This window comes from Poecilia formosa, unplaced genomic scaffold, assembly GCF_000485575.1.
Source record: "Poecilia formosa unplaced genomic scaffold, Poecilia_formosa-5.1.2 Scaffold720, whole genome shotgun sequence".
NCBI classification, from domain to species: domain Eukaryota; kingdom Metazoa; phylum Chordata; class Actinopteri; order Cyprinodontiformes; family Poeciliidae; genus Poecilia; species Poecilia formosa.
In genome coordinates this window covers 98,171-120,041 of record NW_006800659.1, presented here as the reverse complement: position 1 = coordinate 120,041, position 21,871 = coordinate 98,171, and the positions used below count along the sequence as shown (strand labels likewise).

At 39.5% G+C, this 21,871-nt stretch overlaps 2 protein-coding genes across 3 annotated transcripts in view; one reads left to right on the top strand and one right to left on the bottom strand.

The window, feature by feature from the left end:
• The first annotated feature begins 79 nt into the window (after positions 1-79).
• On the top strand, positions 80-7,583 carry LOC103131121 (dnaJ homolog subfamily C member 16). Its single transcript, XM_007542693.2, has 15 exons — positions 80-334; positions 1,693-1,878; positions 1,957-2,023; positions 2,606-2,930; positions 3,019-3,203; positions 3,292-3,396; positions 3,490-3,648; positions 3,758-3,888; positions 3,974-4,157; positions 4,716-4,895; positions 4,993-5,069; positions 5,144-5,224; positions 5,304-5,378; positions 5,465-5,635; positions 5,722-7,583. Exons 2-15 carry the CDS (start codon positions 1,700-1,702, stop codon positions 6,167-6,169), a joined length of 2,367 nt encoding a protein of 788 aa, XP_007542755.1. The 5' UTR covers positions 80-334; positions 1,693-1,699; the 3' UTR covers positions 6,170-7,583.
• Positions 7,584-8,572: 989 nt separating this feature from the next.
• LOC107834683 (excitatory amino acid transporter 3-like) overlaps positions 8,573-21,871 on the bottom strand; it is a 109,421-nt gene continuing 96,122 nt past the window's right edge. Inside the window, exons 7-14 of one of the 2 annotated variants that reach the window (XM_016666403.1) lie at positions 16,816-16,853; positions 15,676-15,863; positions 14,084-14,191; positions 12,469-12,591; positions 12,179-12,373; positions 11,927-12,061; positions 11,470-11,574; positions 8,573-9,166 (exon numbers count right to left, since the gene is read on the bottom strand). In XM_016666403.1, the coding sequence (XP_016521889.1) occupies positions 9,052-9,166; positions 11,470-11,574; positions 11,927-12,061; positions 12,179-12,373; positions 12,469-12,591; positions 14,084-14,191; positions 15,676-15,863; positions 16,816-16,853 (1,007 nt within the window). In that variant the 3' untranslated portion in view covers positions 8,573-9,051. The remainder of the gene's footprint in view (positions 9,167-11,469; positions 11,575-11,926; positions 12,062-12,178; positions 12,374-12,468; positions 12,592-14,083; positions 14,192-15,675; positions 15,864-16,815; positions 16,854-21,871) is intronic. The other variant, XM_016666402.1, reaches the window with a different exon arrangement.

Below are 21,871 nucleotides of genomic sequence, written 5' to 3'. Positions count from 1 at the left end.
TTCTAGGGTCTATGAAGAAACTGCCACTCACAACATGGCGGAATCGCAGACTACTCAATTTCCCAAAGCGACTTTCGAGAAATGGCGCCTCCTCCTGGCCTCTTGCTTCGCAGTAGCAGATTATCATTAGCCAGTGCTGGAGGTACTGTAGGATGCTGCGGAACACGCCCAGTACATTAACCTCTAGTGCAGTCTGTGGTCTTTACACATTAATTTTAACCAGGGACGAGGATCTGGAAAGGAACCATATGTATCCTAAGTATGTGGCGTTGCACTGGTTGACTGCATCAAGCCGGGGTGACTGAAGCAAGCTGGAGAAGCTGCAGCCCCTGTGGTAACTAATCCTTAACAAAATTAGCATACACGCGTTATTCAAGAGGGATTACATTGATGTCACAGCTTTAAAACATTCGGTTAAATTCTTACAGTCCGCTGCTGTGTCATTTATTTTTGTAAGCAGTTGTGGTTTAGGTAATCTTCACCGTTTTGGATAAACCGCTGTATCACATTAACAAGCGTATAAGCTGAACCATGATGTCAAGTACTACGGTCTAGTTTTATGGGGGGTTGATAATAATGATAAAAAATATGGCAATACACAGACGTGAAAACATTGACGCACGCACAAGAAATGATCACATATTGATATATCTCTCTTTTTTATATATATCTGGGAAGGAAGTGATTTACTAACACCTAAAATAGTTTAATTTATTTTATTCATTAAACAAAATATATTAACAAAACTCATCCAATTTAGAAAAAAACGGATGTTCTACTTCCAACAGCTACTCTTACTGAAATAACTTCAGTGTGTCACAATCATTTGACTTCATATGTCAAATGATTGTGAATTTTAAGCTAATTCGCAATCATTTGACTTTATCCATGTGCTTATTGAATGCCATTCTAGTAGAAGTAATAGTATTACTATTCAATAATTTCCAGCAAGTGAAGTAGAAATAACTTTTGTTGATTTGGAAAGCCACAGAGTTTAATAATTTGCATCATCACTCTAAAAGAAATTTGCTCCATTCCACATTGTCAGCTGTGAGATGTTCAAGGGGTTTCTTGTCTCACCACACAGCATCTTAAAAAGTTAGGTCTAAGCTTTAGTATAGCCTAGGATTTGCATTTTTGTTGTTTTTTGTTCTGTGGTTGTCGTAGAATAGAAATCTAATATCTTGTCCCTCAGGAGGGAAGTGTATTAGCAAGTCCGTAGTGAATTTACTTGGGTGTTGTATCATTTTCATGTTTCATGGTCCAATTCTGTTTCAGCTTATATATTTTTACAGATTTCATATTTTCCTCAAGCTCCTGCCGATTGTTGGTGGAATTCACAGTGGATTCTGTGGTGAGCTGACCATGTGCAGCTGCAGCAAAGAAATCCTGTTGGACCCCAAACTAAATATCTAAAGTTTAAAGAGTGAAAACCCTCCTACAAAATGCCAAGTAATGATTATGCTCATCAACTGGTGTAATACAACTGTTTGGGATTTTAGGTAATTTAAACGGGAATAAATGTGGGGGCATCCTTCTTTATTCCTCAGCAGAAAGCGCATTTTCCTCAAACAGTTTGAATTTCTGAAACATTCAAATTGTTTGAATTTCACAAAAAGATTCAAAAGGTCTTTTTTTTTTTTTTTTGTTTTAACATATGACTTTATATGTGGTTTCTTTGATGGGTTGAAGGTGACCGATGGCTGGGTCAAACATGAATCCACCTTTGGCTGTGATGGCTGTGGTGGTCCTCTCTGTCCTACTGGCAGGAACAAGCCACGCAGCCCCTGAGATGGACCCCTACAAAATACTAGGAGTAACCAGGAGTGCAAGCCAGGCAGAGATCAAGAAGGTCTACAAGCGCCTCGCTAAGGAATGGTGAGTTTTTTTTCCAAAATGCTATCACTCTCACTGGACTCTTCTCAGATCATAGCTAATGAACTTGTCCTTCTCAAGGCATCCTGACAAAAACAAAGATCCAGGTGCTGAGGACATGTTCATCAAGATCACAAAGTCTTATGAGGTTTGTCTACATACTTTTATGTCCTTTCATTCCAAGAAGCCAGACTTTCTTGTCAATTTTTAAAAAGACGTTTAGTTTTAATAGTTCTGCAGGCTTTCCCAACATGGTGTCATACTACTAGTGCAACAACAAATATTTAAACATCATATACATATTTAAACATTTTTCTACCCCCCCCCGCCCCAATCAATAGACTGTACTGTATGACACCAATAGGTCCACCCTAACAGTACCGTACCGTTGTCCTACTGGTCAAAGAGGCCGTAGTATGGGTAGGAATATGGGTAGGAGGTAGGGGCTGCTTTTACATCAAAAATAGACAAAATAGTGTACTTCACCACACCAACTTGGGCTTGTGTCGCAGTGCTCAGTGGAAGTGAGGATAAAGTGAGACTTTCAAACCTACAAACATTCCTATCTAGCATGGTGGAAGCAGCGTCATACTGAGCATCTGATTTACTGCCAGAAAAATTTGTGTCAAAAAGGCATCATTAAAGACCCAACTCAACACTTGCGTCTGAACAATGCGTGTGTGACTGCAAAATGTCATCTAAGCTAATAGCTGCTTGGTCTGCAATCCAGATCCTGTCCAGCGAGGACAGACGTGCCAACTATGACCGCTATGGGCAGACTGATGACACCCAAGCCTACAGCAGCAGCCGATACAGACATCGCCAAGACAACTTCTACTTCGACGAGTCCTTCTTCAACTTCCCATTCAACACTAAGAACCACAGGGACTTCACCGACAGCAAGTACACGCTGCACTTCAGCCAGTACGTCAGCGAGGTGGTGCCCGACAGCTACAGGAGGCCGTACCTGATAAAGATCACATCCGACTGGTGCTTCAGCTGCATCCACATCGAGCCCGTGTGGAAGGAAGTGGTGCAAGAGATGGAGGGTCTAGGTCTGAAATTCAACCTCTGAGCCACATTGAACTGCTTTAGTCGGTTGAGAAAATAGAAACGTATTTGTAAATGTCTTGGCTTTTGCAGGCGTCGGAATAGGTGTGGTCGACGTTGGCTACGAGAGGCGTTTAGCCAATCACCTCGGCGCCCACCGCACCCCGTCCATACTGGGTGTTATCAGTGGAAAGGTGACGTTTTTCCATTATGCCGTAGCAAAAGAACACCTGAGGCAGTTTGTTGAAGACCTCCTCCCTCAGAGAGTTGTGGAGAGGGTAAATATATCAGTGCCTAATCAGCCTGATGTACATTTCATCAAATGAAAAGAAATGCACGCAGCGTTGTATATTTTCTGTACTTCAGATCACCGACAAAAATGAGCAGCAGTTCTTAAACAGCTGGCATGAGCTCAACAAGCCACACGTGCTTCTGTTTGATCAAGTTCCTGCTGTCCCTCTGTTGTTCAAAGTAGGTTCCAGTCATTTTTGTTAATGCAAAATAAATTTGAGGTTTCACGAATGTAGCCATGGCGGCTGTTAACTTATGATTATGTCTTCGTAGCTGGCAGCGTTTGCTTACAAGGACTACCTGCAGTTTGGTTATGTGGACCAGGGCCTTGCGGAGACGGCCGAACTGCAGAAACGGTTTAACATTAACACTTATGCTCCGACCATGCTGGTCTTCAAGGAGAACACGGACAAGCCTGCTGACATTATACAAGTACTTTAAAGCAACACGTGCAAAAATCTGATGTCTTTCTGTCATTGTTTGGTATTAGAGAGGTTTCTCTTAGCATGTAGTTAAAATGCAGCATCTCCTCGCTCTGCAGGCTAAAGGAATGAAGAAACAAATCATCGATGAGTTCATGTCAAACAACAAGTTCCTCCTTGCACCACGGCTCGTCAATCAGAAGCTCTTTGATGAGCTCTGTCCGGTCAAACAGTTCCACAGACGCAGGAAGTAAGGAGATCTAATTGATGTCAGTGTTATCACATTTTCAGGCCTTTCTTTTCTGAGTTTATTCTTTGGCCTCTGGTCTCCTCAGATACTGTGTTCTGTTGATGACAACAGATGAAGAGACATATTCCTCTGGAAATCAGGAATTTCTCTCATTTGCATCTACCAACACAAGGGATGTTGTGAGGTTTGCTTATGTGTACCAACGGCTGCAGCAACCACTCTGTGACATCCTCATGCACAGTGAGGACAGCTCTCAGTCAACGCCGCAGGTACGGTGCCCCAAACAGCATGTACAAAAGCATCGTAACGAAATAGTACAAACATTTGAAAGTATTTAAAGTCTGCACTTAACATTGGTTTTGGGGATTTCTTCCACGCATTGTTGATTTCAGTCATTGAGCTTAGATGCTGGATGCTCCATTTTCCGTTCACTCTGGTTCATTCTGCGATGAAATGAGGGTCCAGTACTCATAGAGGTAGTGATAAACTGCAGTGCCTTTTCCATTATTGGTTCTTTTTGTTTCCAATTGGCATGATGTCGCCTGTCAAATGAGTAGGTTTTGTCAGCAACCCAGCAGTTACAGGACTATCGTGTTCTACCATTGCGATGGTGGTACCTTGTATCCTTCCTTCTTTTTATCTTTCCTTCCTTCCTTCCTCACTTATGCTTTGTGCTTTGCTTCCTTCCGTCCTTCGGTCTTTACTTCCGTACCTTCTTGAATCTTTCCTTTGTCCGTCTTTGAATCCTTTTCCTTTAACTCCCTTCTTTCTGTCCTTCTTTAGGTTTTAATTTGTGGGTTCTTGTGTGTCTGTGTGTGCGTGCGCAGGTGGTAATACTGGAGAGGCGAAACACAGCCGGCAAAGCTTTGTTCAAGCCAGTTACGGCCTGGAACGGCAGTGAGGAGGACAAGCTGCGTCTCCTGGAGGAACTGGAACGACTTCAGAAGGACCCGTCCATCCTCATACATGATGCCATGCTGCCTGAACTCAACAACGAGTTTGCTTCGGTACGATCATTTTGAAGACAGTGGTTGCATTGCAGTGGTTACTTAAAGCCAAACAGCTGTTCTGTCTCTCAGCGCTGTTCGTATTTTTCCTCGTTAGATGTTTGTAGTCCGGTGGATCTATGCGTCTTATGACTACCTCTCAGAAGTTATTGATGATATTCTTCATAACAACTGGTAGGCAATCGCTTTTAGTTTAAAAGCATATTTTATGAGAGAAACTTTCCAACTGTGAAATTATTCACTTTCAGGCGTGAGATGATGCCTCTTCTGTCCCTCATCTTCTCTGCTTTGTTCATCTTGTTTGGAACTGTGGTGATCCAGGCCTTCAGGTGGGTTCTGTCTGCGGGGTTCTGAGTAAAACGCAAGAGATGAAAAGCAAAAACACGGGTATAATTCCTCTGGTTGCAGTGACTCCAGTGAAGATAAACAGATGAAACCAAAGGTGAAGGATGGAACCAAGGCAGAAAATGGATCATCAGGGAGGCAAGAATACTCCTCAAGCAACCATGGATTAAATTAAAGACTTATGCCTTTTTTTTTTTTAAGCTTTGTGTTGCTATTCATTTCAGCCGACCTCCAAAAAAGAATTTTGTGGAGGTGACAGAGCTGACCAACATCACCTACATCAGCAACCTGGTGAAGCTGAGACCTGGACACATCAATATAGTCCTGGTTCTCACTGATGCCTCCAAAAATATCCTTCTTAGCAAGTTTGCCAAAGAGGTGTATTCTTTCACAGGGTAAACTCTCAATGAACTTTACGCGCCGTATGAGTTTTACGGGTGAAATTTAGACACGCGTTCTCATTACTCCTTTTCCTCTGCAGGACCCAGACGCTGCACTTCTCCTTCCTGAACCTCGACAAGCACGGCGAGTGGATGAGCACGCTGCTGGAGTACGCACAGGACGCGGCGCAGATCGATGCGGACGAGGATGACAGCGGGAGCCGTAAAACGGACTACACCGGGTTTGTGCTGGCCCTGAACGGCCACAAAAAGTATTTGTGTCTCTTCAAGCCGGTCTACACCGGAGAGGACCTCGACGGGAAGTCGTCTGAAGATGAAGCAGGGATGTCAGTGGGCAAGCCGAGGCCCGGTTCCCGTGACGGTCATCCTCAACGCAAATCCAGTCGGTCCCGCAGCACATCCACCCTGCAGATTCACCACAAACTGGACCGTCTGGGGCTTTGGATGGAAAGACTCATGGAGGGCACCTTGCCTCGTTACTACGTTCCCGCCTGGCCAGGGCTTGATAAGATCACACCAAGTAAGTAGGTCGAAGTGGAAAGATTTCATCTTCAACTCCTGTGACATAGCTTCTGTTATGCAGGAAGTTTGGCTAGATATGCCCTGTTTTCTATTATAGACCTTTAATGGAGCAAATTTCTGATAAACAGAATAAACGTAAGTTAACCATTGAGGAGCTCTGTGAACGTGCTGTTGGGTTCCCCTTCAAAAATAACCCCAAGCAACCTTTAGCGATGTTTATTCTTTATTTTTGATTCCCAAACACAACTCCTAACCTCTTAAGTTTCGCTGGTTTTTCTGTCTGAACCCCAGCTCCCTACTATAACTAAGAACAGGAGAGACGGACCAGAAACCCGGCACAGCTTGTGCCGATCACCCTCATCCTGGTGCTGTTCCCTGCTCCACTTTATCAACTCTACTCTGCAGCTGGAAATAATACCATGCCCCGCCATCACAGTCTCATAATACTGTGCTCTTTCTACACTTTAATCAGACAATAAAATGGAATAATAAAATCACTGTGGCCACCTCTGCTCCTGCTGACAATGGGTCAGCAGGTCAGAAGCTGTGCAACATAGATAACCCATTTTCAGACAGTCACAGAAAGGCTGAAGATGGGGAATTTAGCTTCCTGCTGCCTCGTGTCTAACCTTTGTGCTGCTGTGGTACGAATCACTTGTGGCTGATTTGTTGTTGGTTTTGGAAAGTTCCCATAAAATCCATGTAATTACTTAAGCAGTTATAAAGCTGTGTTTAAAGGAGAAAAAAACTGTGAATAAAGATGCATGAAACTAATATCTAATGTCTTGGCCTTTTTATGCATCTAAAAAATATATACATTTTTGGAAACAGATTATACTGCTGTAATGATCTGAAGGTGCACGCTGTGGTCTTCCTTGGTCCTGTGGTCCAGCAGAAAAAGAAAACACGCTCTTGCTTTTGTTAGGTGCAAAGTGTATTATACCTGTGAACATTTAACAAATGCGTTTTTCAAATAACCCTTCAGTAGCCTTCTCCTGCTTACATCAACTTAACAGACAGTAGCTGTGTGTAGCCTTGAACCCGACAGCATTTTTCTAAGACTTGCGTATTTTCTAAGAGACGCTACAATGTACTGATACACCGTCCTCTGCCCGTGAGTGAAAGTGAAACAGTTTGATACTTTTTTCTAATAATTTAAACAGAGCTTGCAAATACTGTTTGAATTAGTTTGCTATTACTTACTACAATCATGTTGAGTTTGTATCTTAAAAACTGTGTCCTTGGAAACTCATTGAAATATTTATGTTATTTAATCCTGTGTGACATTTATATGAAAAAATATACTCCAGTAAATTGTTCCAGGTTGTATCAGATTCATTTAATGTGTTGTAATTCAATCCATTTTATTTGCCCAGGGCACCAAACGGGTTTATTAATAAAGACAAGAATTGTGAATTTATTTTGACATCTTGAGTCTGTTCTTTGGTATTCATGAAAAATTTGACGTAGTCGATCATTTTGGACAAGACAGTAAAATTTATTTCCTATATTTTTCTATTGATTTTAACATTTGTTGAATTCATTATAACAAAGGTTGTAATGAATACAACTTTACCACTGTAACATTTTGCTGTAAATATTTGCTGCTATTTATTAATGTTATTTATTTTTCTTATGAATTCCATTTAAAATATGCAGTCAAATTTACTCTTGTACCTTGTGTTGTTATTTCACTTGAGTAATTCAACTTTTTGGCTTCAGTGAGCTTAAAGCTGCAATTTTATATTATTATATTTTGTATTTTGTTCTGTTTTGTCCACAGTTTTTTCTTGAGCTGTTGATTCCATCCTTGGAAATTTGGGTTGTAGAAAATTATCCTTTTTCACATTACATGCTCTTTTCAATTGTTTACTGGAGGTGAAAACAGGCATACAAGTTCATTTCCGGTTGCGAGATAGGGTTTTTAAAATTCTCAATATGCAATCATTGGTTGTTTTTCTAAATTAATTGTGTTTTGCAAGGAAAATATTACAATAACCACGTATTAAAAAAAATAAATCTGATATTGTTGGGGGGGGTATGAGTTTTCCAGTGGGCGCTATAGCACCCCCTGGTGCCACAACTGAGAGCATGCAAGAGAGAAAACTTGCTCTCAGCGCTCTCTCTGAGAGCAGCAGCAGAAACTCACTTTCTGCTACACTGCAGCTAGCACAACCTGCGTTCAGAGGATGTGACAATTCCCATTTGAAAGCAGTAAAACTTTTCATGCAACGTAAAGGGCTATTTGTTTACAAAATATTGTATCAATCAATCAGTCAAATGTTGTGTATAGAACACTTGTCATACATTCAAGTCTAATACAAAGTTACAGAGGTTAAAAACAGAAAGACAGGCATTTAACCACTAGACACACAATGAAATGATCCACAAACAGATAAAACAGGTAAGTATTGTTAATAAACAAATGTGATTTATTAGTGGGAGGAAATCAATTGTAGAAGATAAGGAACTGTGGCAGCTCGTATTGATTAGAGAGGAAACACTGGAGAAATATTTCTATTATATAAAGAGAAAGCTAAAATTCATAAAAATGGTAAAGTCCATGCATTGTAAACATGCAAAAATGATAAATAACAATAAAATCTAGAATACTGAAGATGAATTATCTTCAAACACATAACAATGTTTATAATTATTAACAATTTTCAAATAAATACATTAGGAACATATAAATATATAATTTAAAAGTGGCAAAAACCAAAGTGAAATGGAAAATAAATACAGATGAGTAAAGTGATATGACACCATCCAACTAGCAACAACTATAAGAAAACAGGGAAATGATCAGCTCAGACACCCCAGGATGGTGACGTCCCTGTCCTGAGATTTCAGCTTGTTGGTGTTAATATGGTTCTGAGACGATCCCCTCACTTAGGTGAAATGGATCCTGATGGGGAGGAGGCGGATGGGATGAGGTCGTCATCAGGCTCCAAACAGGTTAAGTCCAGCTCGAGGTCATTGTTGGAACGAACCTTATCAGTCCTAACAAGGAAAATGGAAAACACAATCAATGATAATGCAGATCAACTGTGACTAAAACAGTGGTTCCCAAACTTTTTCTTCTGCGCCCCCCCCAGTGGTTTCCAAACATTTTCTGCGCCCCCCCTATGGATTACAAATGGCTGTCTGGTTGAAACGACGCGTGTGACGGGAAGGGACGGGGGTGTGCATCGACTTTTTGGGGGGCAAAATGAATGTATGTAGCTGAAAATAGACACCAACATCGGTAGCCTACAAGGTGCTTGTTAAGCTTAAGGTTCTGTATTGATGTTAGCTAGTCATCTTTTAGCTAACATTACCTGCATCCAACAGCTTTACTCAACTCAGTCGGTTAGTTTGGAGGGAAAAACTGTGAAAAGTTCTTTGCGTTTTGCTGGTTTGCTGCCGTGATTCTAACACAAACCTACGTAGCTCCGCCCAGCAGCAGCAGGTTTCCTTCCCAGGTGTAAACCCAGCGCGAGCGTTGTAGCGCTCATGTTGCGTTTAAAGGCGGCTCGGAAAAACAGGTTACAACATGTTAACAACGGATTAAACAGTTTTAACTGCTGATAAAAGTGACAGAGGACACAAATATGGGAAGTGTGGAAGCCTCTACTGTATGAAATTGACAGAAGAATAACAGAGAGTTGGCCATTCTAAGGTAAAAACCCAGAGCATACAGTGTTCATGTTTTGTTTGTTTTTCATCCAGACGGCTTCCCGCGCCCCCCCTGCAATGACACGGCGCCCCCCGTAGGGGGCGCGCCCCACAGTTTGGGAACCTCTGGACTAAAGTACTCCATATCTTACCACTTAGTGGAAATGACTTATAACAATCTACATTCCAGATTTGTTTTCACCAGAATCTGTCCGAATATTTTATGAAACCTTTCAGAGAAAAATACTCCAAACATTCTGAGTCATTTAGATCATTGTTATGTTGGTTTAAGAGTGAATAATACACAAACCATTAAAGTTGCAGTATTAAACTTTTATAAAAATTTTGTTTTTTACATTTATGAAACTCACTGTGTTGTGACAGTATGTTATGAGACACATCATAGCTTGTTTGGTGCCCTGGGCAAACAACCCCTGTGGGCCATGATTCCATCTTTCCTCTCTGTTATTACCTACTTTCCTGTCTAACTGCTCTCAAATAAAGGCTGCCTGAGCCAAAAAAAAAAAACTGGTAAAAAAGAGATAATTTATTAGTTTCCTTCTTTTTTTTTAAAGTAAACTAAGTGATTTGTGTAAGACTGACTTAAATTTGTCATTTTAAACACACTTAATGTGTCTTAAAAAAGAAAAAAATGACGCAAAATACCCGACCTCCTGCTGGGTTTCAACCAAGGGTCCAAGATATTTTTTTTAGTCCTGACAAGATTGATTTGACAATTGAGTGTTGTAGAGACCCAGATGTGGATCAATCACTGAAGGTTTGGTGTCTTGGAGAGTTTTTGTGTAAGAGATATTACAGTTTTGTGTTTAATGGTGAAAGATTTCAAACTCTGAGGCCTGACCACGTCCCTTAAGCATGCATGGCCATGCCTTATGAACAAAATGATCAAGTTTGAAACTGATCGATTGAAATCTCTAGGAGGAGCTTGATCAAATGCGGAGGCTGTAAACGGCCAAAATATGGTCAAACTCGGCACTTCTATCCAAGATAGCCAACTCATACATAATTCTAAAGATATTAATAAAAACGTTATCAAAATTTTAATTTGTGCTTTTTTGGGTTTGAAGATATAAAAAAAAGTGTAAAGGTCAAAAGGTAGGAATTGCAGAGTTCATGGAGGGTGGGGATAGCGCAGTTAATAATTTGATGACCTTTATAGTAACCTTTTGGAGAACCTTCTTCTTTGCAACCTGCTAGTTAGCATTTGTGAAGAAATTCTCTGCACATCAGAGGTAAAGGGCCAGAAGAAGCTCTGCGGAGAGTCATATTGTCTTCCAGAGTCTAGGGAGGAAAGTCTTTGCTGCACCTTTTTATCATAATTTTGAGGCAGGACTTGAAACGCCAGACAACACGCCTGAACCATTTCCAGGAAATGTGTGGTGCTGAGATGGGAGCATCCTATCTTGGGAAGACACTCGTATTCACTGTTCTTTCTCAGAACACCCCATTTGTTCAGTCTCAATGCTGGATTTCATACACCTGTAGCTACAGGTGTATGAAATCCACCTGTAGCTACAGGTGGAATTCAGGTGGAACACCTGAATTCAATGATTTCGATTGGGATTCAAATACTTCTGGCAACATTGTGTCTTTGCGAAAGAACACATCATTTTAATTATTTCAATTACCTTTGTCTTTCTTCCAAGGCTAGCATGTCGGCTTCCCATAAAAAATGGATGACAATCACACCCATCATGTTTGTGAGAATATTCACCATGGTAGTGAAGTGGTCTCTGAAGGGGACATAAGAGGAGAACAAACTTGCTGTTATTCAACTATGTTTTCTTGAAGGTTTTCTCTTCCCCACTCTACAACAGTGAGCTCTTCTCCAGTTCAGACAATTCCTAGTAACATCAGTCACAAAGTGTAGTTTTATCAATCATTGCTCCCCAGGATCTCCCCACAAGTAGGCTATCCTAGACATTTGTTTATAATGCAAATTAAAAATCATGTCCTGGTCAAAAATAACTGCAAGCTTTTTGATAGCAGACCAGCATAACTCCATCCAGGGTGACGACACGGTTTGATGGTTAAAGTACTTCTTAAACACAAGTGGCAGGCTGTTGAGCATCAAGTTGAACTTACAGAAGCCATTCAAACACCACCAGATGGACAGCATCCTTTGCAGGGAGTCCCACAGATGTCAGAACCATGATAGTGGTCACAGCTCCTTTTGCTGGGACCCCTGCAGTTCCAAAGGTGACAAAGGCACTACACAAGCTGCAAACCAAACACAGACTACATCAACTGAAACACGCAATTGTGTCAAGCCTTTTCTCTTAACAATCCCAGCATGCACCTTTTCTCAATTCCAGACACTTCAAGGAAGCAGCTTACCAAATGGCGATTATCTGGCTGATGTCCAGCTTGATGTCATTTATCTGAGTAATAAAGATGGAAGCGATCACTTCGTACAGTGTTGTCCCGTTCATATTGATGCCGACGGTAATGGGCAATATGAGGCGGAGGAGTTTCTTATTGACCTTCACGTTCTCTTCACAACATTGAAGGGCAATAGGTAGAGTGGCGGTGCTTTGGCAGAAAGCACATCCTTTATTGGTGCACCGTTCATATGTGGAAACTAGAAAAGTGTCACTCTTTGACAACAAACAAACAGAACATCTCACCTGGATGAGATGATAAATGCAGTCATCATAGCCTTGGAGATCTTCCTGTAGATGTGAATGGGGTTCCGTCTGACTAACAAAAAAAAAAACGTGGGCAGAATAATAAAGGCGTAGCATCCATGTCTGAAAGAGACAACAAACTTTCATTAGAGTCATGCGCTGTGTTATCAAGACACAAAGAGCTATTCACTGGCCTTCAACTTTGACACTTATGAATTTTGACATGGTAAACCACATGACAAAATTGGTTGTCATGTGTTTGGGGGGACTAGATATGCTAATACATAGCTGTGCGTCATTGCAAAGTGCAAGGAAAATGATTCATTGTTGCACAGTAACATCCACGAAGATGTTTGTGCATCACTATTCAGCCTCAATGAGTCCATACTTTGTAGATCAACCTGTTGCTACATCTGTAGCCTGTTGGGTCATGTTTCCACCAGCTTTGCTCTTTCATAGACGCATTTGTCACATTGTTCTCTGCAAAATACTATAAGCTCAGATTAGATGGAGAGTGTTAACACAAAGCTTTCTGCCACATATTATCAAAAGGATATTGGTCTAGACCAGTGTTTCCCAACCCTGGTCCTCAAGGCCACTGACCTGCATGTTTTAGATGTTCCCCTGCTTCAGCACACATGATTTCAATAGTTTTGCTGAATTGCAATCATCTGAATGAGGTGTGTTGAAGCAGGGGAACATCTAAAATATGCAGGTCAGTGTGGACCTTTGTCCTCAAGGCACAATCAGTGATTTATTTTAAGCTCGGCCAATTAACCTGGTGTGCTCATGTCCACCCCCATGAGATGCTGCCCTGGGCAGTTGCACATGTCACCCATATAATAAACCACCACTGCATGGACAGTCCACCAGCCCACTAATGGAGAGGTCCACCAAGAAATCCCCTGGTACACCCATATGCCGGACAGCCTCTTATTTTGGGACATCTTGATTTATTTAATTGTGGCATGATTGACTTTATGTTATGGTCCAAATTATAGGTATATTATTTTCGCTAAGGGTCATGTGATATTTTGTGAGCTCCAAATGCTCCGATGGACTGAATCTGCCTTTATCAGTTGAGGTTCTGCAGTAACTTCTATTCACAGCCGCTCACCTCCAGCCCAGATCTTGTCAGCAGCGGCACAACGAGAACTGATTTTGGTAGGTCAGCTCAACTATGCAGAGCCCTTAACCCTCCTCCTCTTCCTTATCTTCGGATATTGTTTTAGAAACTAACTCTGACTCCTGAACTTTCTCCCTGACCTGTCTGCTGAGTCTCTTGGTGTTCATCATGCCTTTTGTTCACTAAAGTTCTCTAACAAACCTCTCAGGCCATACACAACATCTGAAAGGGAACTGCTTGAACTGGACAGGATTTTTGGGGGGTATCGGAGTAAATTAGCTGAAAATAATTGTATTCAAAAGAACTGGTCTTTGCAGTGTCTTCATCCACCAAACATAAAGTAGAAAAATCTCAGCAAAATCAATGCTACGCTTCTGTAAATACATTGAAAACAGTTTTCTTTCCTTCTTGTGTAGAGTTCAGTGCTGCCATCTCACGAGCAGTCATCTCAGTTTGGCAACAAAGTTGAAACAGACAAAGTGGACGTACGCCATACAAACCACTCCTGCAAACTTCACGAGTTTAAAGGCATCTCCCCAGTCCTCCACAACCAACACACTATCTGTGATCAGGAAAAATACTCCAATTGGCAAATACCTGAATCAAAAAAACGGTCAAGAAAAAAGGTTAAATAAATGGGTCTTCCAAATTGATTTTGATTAACTGTTTGTCAAACAAGGTATCCTACAAGGATGATAAACATTCTTTTCTGTCTACTTAGAAAGATTAAAGCAACTATTTCCACAATTTATTTATGTTGATCAAGCAAGACTGTTCTTTGTTTTAATTACTTACATATTTCTTTGAAACATAAAATCAAGGTAAATTCAACTTTGTAAATCAGTTCAAGCAGAACTTTGTATAATGCACTCAACATGGTTAATGTAAATGAAATATGCAAATACACGGTAAAATCTAATTAGTTCACCTAACTTAAAAAATTGTGCAAACTTATTGCCTCAAAAAAAAAAAAAGAATCATGTTTTTAAAACTTAAGACTTGATTTTTATTTGTTTCTCTGTTCAAACTTAAATATGGAAAGAAGTGATAGTTTGTTCAAGTTTTTATTTTTCTAAGATTTTATTAGTTCTTTGCAAAATTACATTCGGGGCAGAAAATCAATTACAAGTATTACAACAATATAATACACAAACAGTTCATTCATGGATTTCATACAAATTCTGTTAGATCTATTATTTTCAAAGGTTCAAAAACTGTCCAGGTATTTTCCACGTTAACATTTTGTCTTCACTTTTTTCACCCAAGGAGTTTTCCCAAATAAAATTTTTAACCAATGTAGCCACACTTTTTATTACAGTTGGTTTTTTTTTGTTTGTTTTGTTTTTTTTTTTTTGCTACTGTCAGTGTTGACCTCATCAAATCTATTTTTTCTGCCTACATCTCCAACAACAGCATTGCTTTTTGTTAACCTTTAAACATTAAAAACACACCATAGTGCATATTTTATTTTTCAACACAGAATCAGTTGCAGGTTTGCTTCAGCAGGAATGGAGTAAGGTCTGGGGACGTCCTGAACATTAAGCTTTAACTTAATTTAACTTCATACTTTTAAGTAGACACAGCAGTGTGTACTTGTCAGTGTACTTCAAATCACAGCTTGGGAACTCTTAGGTAGCTTAGGTTGGTGTCTTGAAATACAGAGAGAAGCACAGTAAAGATAACAAGATTGCTTTTTGTTTTGTGAATGAACTTAAAAAGATAGGCTCTTAGTACTTAATTTATTTTCTGAAAAAAAAATGCAATTTTTGATAGGTACTTTTTCTCGAACCTATATAAAAGAACCACAGACAACTAACAATTTTGAACAAATATTTTTGACCTCAATACTGTATATATTTGTGTAAAGATACAAACTTGATTTTCTTTTATTGTTGATTTCACAGTTTCAGCTATGTTAAATTTACTTCACCACAGATTCATTTTTATCACAAACAGAAATCACATTTCTTTGATATTGTAATTTACTCTTATGTCTGACCTGAACTGATTAGAACATTTTGTGTATTAAACATATATAATTTGGTAAAAGCATGAAATTGTATACTGAAATGTTATCTTACCACAGGAACCAGACGACTATGATTTTTACTGACTCGTTGATGATTTGAATGAGCTTCAGAGTGCTTTTTGCATTGTCTCCCACCCTGATTAACAAGATGCCGATGGTGAAAGACCAGATGATCAGTCCAATAATGTTGGCTTCAGGAATATAGCTGCCTACCAGTAGCATCTCACTGTCATTCTGCGGCTAGAAACACAAATATGCTGCCTCTAACTCTCCAAGAAAAGTACTGTAGTAGTACAGCACCATATTGGACAATACATATCACTTTTCCACAGTAAGTCACATTAAAGTCATTAACTTTGATGTATTTTATTTGCCTTTATTTTGTAAAAGACAAATCCAAAGTATAAGATAACTGTGAAATGTATAGAATAAATTCAAGGATTAGAAAAACATTATGCATATAAAGAGAAAAAAAATATTTGTGTATTTAGCTATGTAACCCATCCAATAGTCCTACACATTCAGTTATACACACTTCACTTGCCTTTCTATTGCAGGGAAGCAACAGACAGTCTTAATAGGAAGATGGATGACACTAAATCCCAAACAATCTAAGATCAAAACTTGTTTTTAGGGGGCCAGAAGAGTTGAGAAGATTCCCTTGGAGAAAAACAGTCACTCTAAATATACAACCAGAAGACAATGGATGGCTTTAGGTGAAAGCACAACCATCTGTTCGATTATTATGGTCAAATCCGAGCCTAAATAGAACAGAACATTTATGGCAAGATGTGGAAATTATTCTACCCTCTGTCCAAAGAAATGCTATTGTTGTGTTATCTGGTGTTGTCTAAACCAATAGTACAAGTGTTTTGAATGGTTGCTTGTCTCTGTGTTCCCCTGTGATGTGCCCCCCCTCCTGCTCAATGACTGCTACAGAAAGGCACAACTGCCCCTGAGGTGAGCTTAAAACAAACACCACCTCTCCTTTCATGTTTTAAATTAAAGCCATCCAGATTTTTCTTCCTCTTCACAGTCAAGTACTCTTTTTAGTGTTGGCTGACTACTTAAAACCTAAACAAAATACTTTGAAGTTTGGGGTTGTAAAGTGACAAAACGTGAAAAAGCTCCAGGGCTATCAATGCTTTAGGAAGGTGCTCTAGAATAAGAACGATAAGAAGAAAATACTCACCATTGGGATTACAATTTGATCTTTTGAAAGATAAACAACCTCAGTCTTGTACTGAGAAAAAAAAAAAGAACTATTTGTAACCTTCCAGACCCAACATAGGAAGTTGCACACTGAGCTGTGGTTCTGAATAAAAACATACCTGCTCGAAGAAAGCCTGAATGAAGCTCTCTGGAAACATGTTCCTATGGGAGTAAAAAGAGAGTCAGAAAAAAAACTGAGCTTGTAAATGTGAAAGACACAAACCGTGACAATATTATTTTCACCAGAGTTTAATATTATCATTTCACATCTACCAAGACAGTTTTAAATCATAGTTGCTGATGAAGATAACCTCTATTTTTATTTCTCTATGCAGTAAACTGAATATGCTGAAAAGCAGGAATATTGTTTGAAACGGATCACTAGAAGAAAATTAACAAAAAACAGAAATACAAAATGCAGTGGTCTGAAATTAAACATTAGACTCATCCCCTGTCTAAAGCAACCTCAGTCTCAGGAACTATCTGCCACTTCAGCCGGCTCTGCTACATATAAGATCAGAAAAAGGACTATTAGTAAATGACTTCACTCATTGATGTTGATGTTCCTGACAGACACATGGTTGGATGACAATGCTGAATCACCTCTATTAATCGAATCTGCGCCTCCTAATTACAATTTTTTAGGTGAGAATAGAAACCGTAAAAAAGAAGAGTCGTGGCCTTTATATTTAAGAATTTCAGAATTTCATAAATTCTAATGAAATCTTTTTAGGTAATTTTACCTCTTTGGAATATCTGGGAATTGAGGTAAAAGTCCATAGACTCTTTACAAAGAGTTAGTGATATGTAGAAAACTTCTTCATTGGCTTTAATGAGCTTTTATCTCTTATATATATCATTGATTATGTTTATGTTTAATAATTTTGGGAGATTTCAACATCCATGTTTACAAGCCAGAAGATATTCTTGATAATTTTGGTCTGACTCAACATTTTACACAAGCAACACTCAATCAAGGATACACACTGGACCTGTTTATCAGTCAGGGTGTGAATATTTCCAATGACTGTAACTGTAAAACCATTGCCCTGTCTGATCATTTAGCTGTTATTTTTTAAGGTACAATCTATGGAGGACCAAAACCGACATAATAAGAAATAAAAGCATAAGTATATGCTTAGTTTTTCTTTTTCCTTACACATGAGTTTCCATCAAGTAATGTATATATTTTCTTTTTTATTTCCCCTAAGCATGCGTTTTTGTCAAGAAAAATAGATATTTTGCTTTGTCTTTATTTGCTTCTCCCTTTTCTGCTCACTGTATTTCCGTTTGCTGTATTTCTGCTGCATCGTTATGTTAATGAGGAGAGCTGCCTTCTATGTCTGCTATTGGTCAATAGAGCTTTGGAAAAACGTTGTGGGGCGTTTAGGTGCAGTCGCTCGGTGCCATCTTTGCAGGCCACAGACCAAAACAAACTTTATCTCGGTGGTTTTATTGTGTTACTGACTGCAGTGAGGTTAGTTTCGAGTTGGATATTGGATTTTCCATACGTTGGTTACGTATTGTAACCCCAGATTCTATGAGTATAGGCGCAGCCCTTTAAGGCTATATGAAATAGATTGGGTTCGTGGTGATCTGTTTCTGGGTGGTAATTCTGTCAGTGGTGACGGAGATATAGTCCAGTACAAATGAGGCGTACTGCTCCACAGTGGGTTTCACATGTTGGCGAATATCGTGGTGTGAGGAAAAGGGAGAGATGGTCCAATTGTCCAACGTGGGGGACGGGTGTTGCTTTATGTGCTCCAGCCAAATGGGAGTAAACATGGTCCAGAGCCTTGTCCCCTCTAATGTTGCAAGTGACTTATTGGCGGAATTTGGGGAGGACTATCTTCAAGTTGGAGTGGTTGAAATCACCAGCAACAATCAAAGCAGCCTCAGGGTTTTTGGTCTGGTATTTGCTAATGGCTGCATGAAGTTCTATCACAGCCAGCTTGTCATTAGCATCCGGGGGGATATATGCTGTCGTGAGTATGATGCAAGTGAGTTCTCTAGGGAGATAATAAGGTCTGCATTTGACCATTATAAACTCCACATTGGATGAGCATTGTCTCTTGTCTGTGCACCAAGCTTTTTTTTTTTATATAAATGCACAAACCTCCTCCGCTGTTCTTGCCGGAGATCTCTGCTATTTTGTCAGTTCAGTGTGTATGGTATCCTGCTAACTCAATAGCATTGTCAGGGAAGCTATTGTTAATCATGTTTCAGAGAAAAATAAGACATTTGAGTTCATAATCCGTCTGTTATCGGTGTTGGGGAGCCATATTTCATCCATTTTGTTTGCCAGAGAATGGACATTGACGAGGAAAATGGTGGGTAAGGCCAGCCGGTGTGGCGTAAGCTTTAGCTTAGCTCGTAGCCCTCCACGTGTACCCTGCCTTTGTTTGCGCTCTTGGTGCCATCTGCGTGCACTGGCCAGGAAGTGTGAGCAGCCCCTGGCATTCTGGAGATCTCTGTGATTGTTGGATATAAAACTGTTGGAGTTTTGAGTCCAAATGTCCAGAAACTCCTGTCTGCTGTAGAACAGCAATGGCGAGCAATTCTGGATGCATAGTCCAGTCAAAAGTAAATAGAAAATCCCTAATTCTTGAGAGACCCGAGCCTTGCGTTGTTCATGCGCCACCACAGTTATGTGTAACATTCACCAACATTATGATGTGTAACGGTGGCACTTGACAAAATGTAATGTTTCAATTGTTGCCTGTGTGTTCTATGATTTTGGATTTTGTGTTTTTATGATGTAAAACACCTTTATCTGCCTTGTTGCTGAAATTTGCTGTATACAATTAAACTTGAGCTGAATTGAATTAAACACTTGTCCTCTCACCTCAATATATCCATGAAGATCAAATTCATAGAGAAGGGAACAATAGTATCCTCTTCATCAACTCCCAACTCTGATCCTACACCAGGCCTTATTGTGATCACCAGAGACAACCCTGCAACACAAAATCTCAGGCAGGATGTCAAAAGCAACTAGAAAAATTGCTGTTCCTTGCAAAACTGTTGTGAGAATGCATACCTGCAGGATGAACACTGCAGTAGATGCCAGAGAGAGTAAAAAATATATATATTTATATATACAGAGACAGAAATGAAGGAAGTTGAAGAGAGAGACAGGTCAGACGAGAGCTGAAGACAAAAAGACCAGAAGAAAGCTGAACACAAACAGATCTAAGCAAAGCAGAAGAGGGAAACACAAGGAAGAAAATGTTCCCGGAGACCTGTGCTCCGAACGCCTGTGCTCCGGGAAAACTTGAGAGAAAACTGCAAGATCTACAGCAATTACTCTAATATTTGCTCAAAGCAGACACCCCTAGCTACATTTTGATGCATAAATTATTTCTGTAGAGTGAAAAATGTATGAACAGCAGCATTTTGATGAATGCATTCTCACTTGATAACACAATAGACACTATGATACTCTATAAATCTACGTTAAAGTACACTGCACTTTATAAAGTTACCATAAGCTGAGGCATACAAGGTAGATCCACAGACGAAGGCTCCTGTGATCAAGCCTGCTTTCCTGGACATTTTGGTGTGTAATCCAGTTACACCTGAGAAAAGAAAGCAGAACCAGAATTTCATCTGATTCCTGAGCAAGAAACAGGATAACATCCGAGTTCATATGTGGCCTAACAATAGTCTAAATGTCTGAACTGATCTTCATCTTCTAACACCTTTAGGTGACAAGAAATAAATTCTTGTGAATTAGACTCATTGAGATCTAGACACATATATAAAAAAGTGTTTTTAGCAATATTCATACAGAATATCCACAAAAAAGTGAGAGAACACCTTTCATATCTATCTCTATAACAATAAGTTAATACATTAAGAATTTAGATTTATATTTAGCTTGCCTGCAAGCACGCTTGTCACAATGAGGGGGAGAGAAAACATCTTAAGCACATTGAGAAGTATATTCCCTGGAATTTGGATCCACCCTTTCAAAGCAGAAGTTGGGCCAACTGTAAACCTCAGCAGAAACCCAAGGCCTACTCCTATGGGACAAAAAAAAAATAAAATAAAAAAATCACAATCATAACAAGCATAAAAACACCCCCAGCACCATCAAGATGTAAAAACAACTTTCAGTATGGCATACACACAGCAGCTGTGAGAAATGTGTGGAAGTGCTTTAATATAATGGTAAATTACATACAGCTATATTTTTCAAAGTTTGTTCAGATTATTATCTATAGGCAACATTGTATTGTATGAATTAGTAAAACAGAGTCTGCCATTTATTTTCTACAGATGGGTAAAATAGCGACTAACTACATGTCATTTACACAGTAGATTCAATAACTGCAGGAAAATGAGTGAAAGTTGGCAGAAAAAAACAAGGTTCACTGTAATAGTAGAACATGGCCTACAATCATACTCAGTAAGTTAGAATATGTGTTCTAATGAGACTTATTTGAAAATAAACAAGTCTTTTAAAAATATCCTTAAACATACCGTACTTATTTTTTTTTTATTAAGCCCATATCTCCAAATTAAACATACTTTGTTCTGTACAAAAATGTTAAATAATGTGTTTTCATCATTGGGTGTAAGTGCAGTAAATAGGCTCTACAGCGGTGTGAGTGGGGCCAGAGCGGAGACAGGAAGGAGAGGAAGGCAGGAAAATGTAACAATGAGCCCTTCCAGTTCTCGCGGTGGATTATCGCGGGACCTTCTCTTCATCCGTAGAGGAGTGGCGAGATTTGACGATGAAAACAAACCCCCATGGGGTGGAGTCATTGTGGTGAAAGAAGTCATTTGACTGACGCCACGTTTCTGTTTCACCGTCATGCTAAAAATTATCCAATTAATCAAATGATGGGAAAGAAAAAAAAAAAAGCTTTTCAGCACAGCAAGTCAGGAAATACACTTCCGGGTGTACACTTCAATTTGTATTCTAAGATATTTGTAAGAATTCACCTGGGCAATTAGTTGATTATGGATGACCACTGGGGTATTGATTTAGGGACAACAATAATAATAATAATAATAATAATAATAATAAT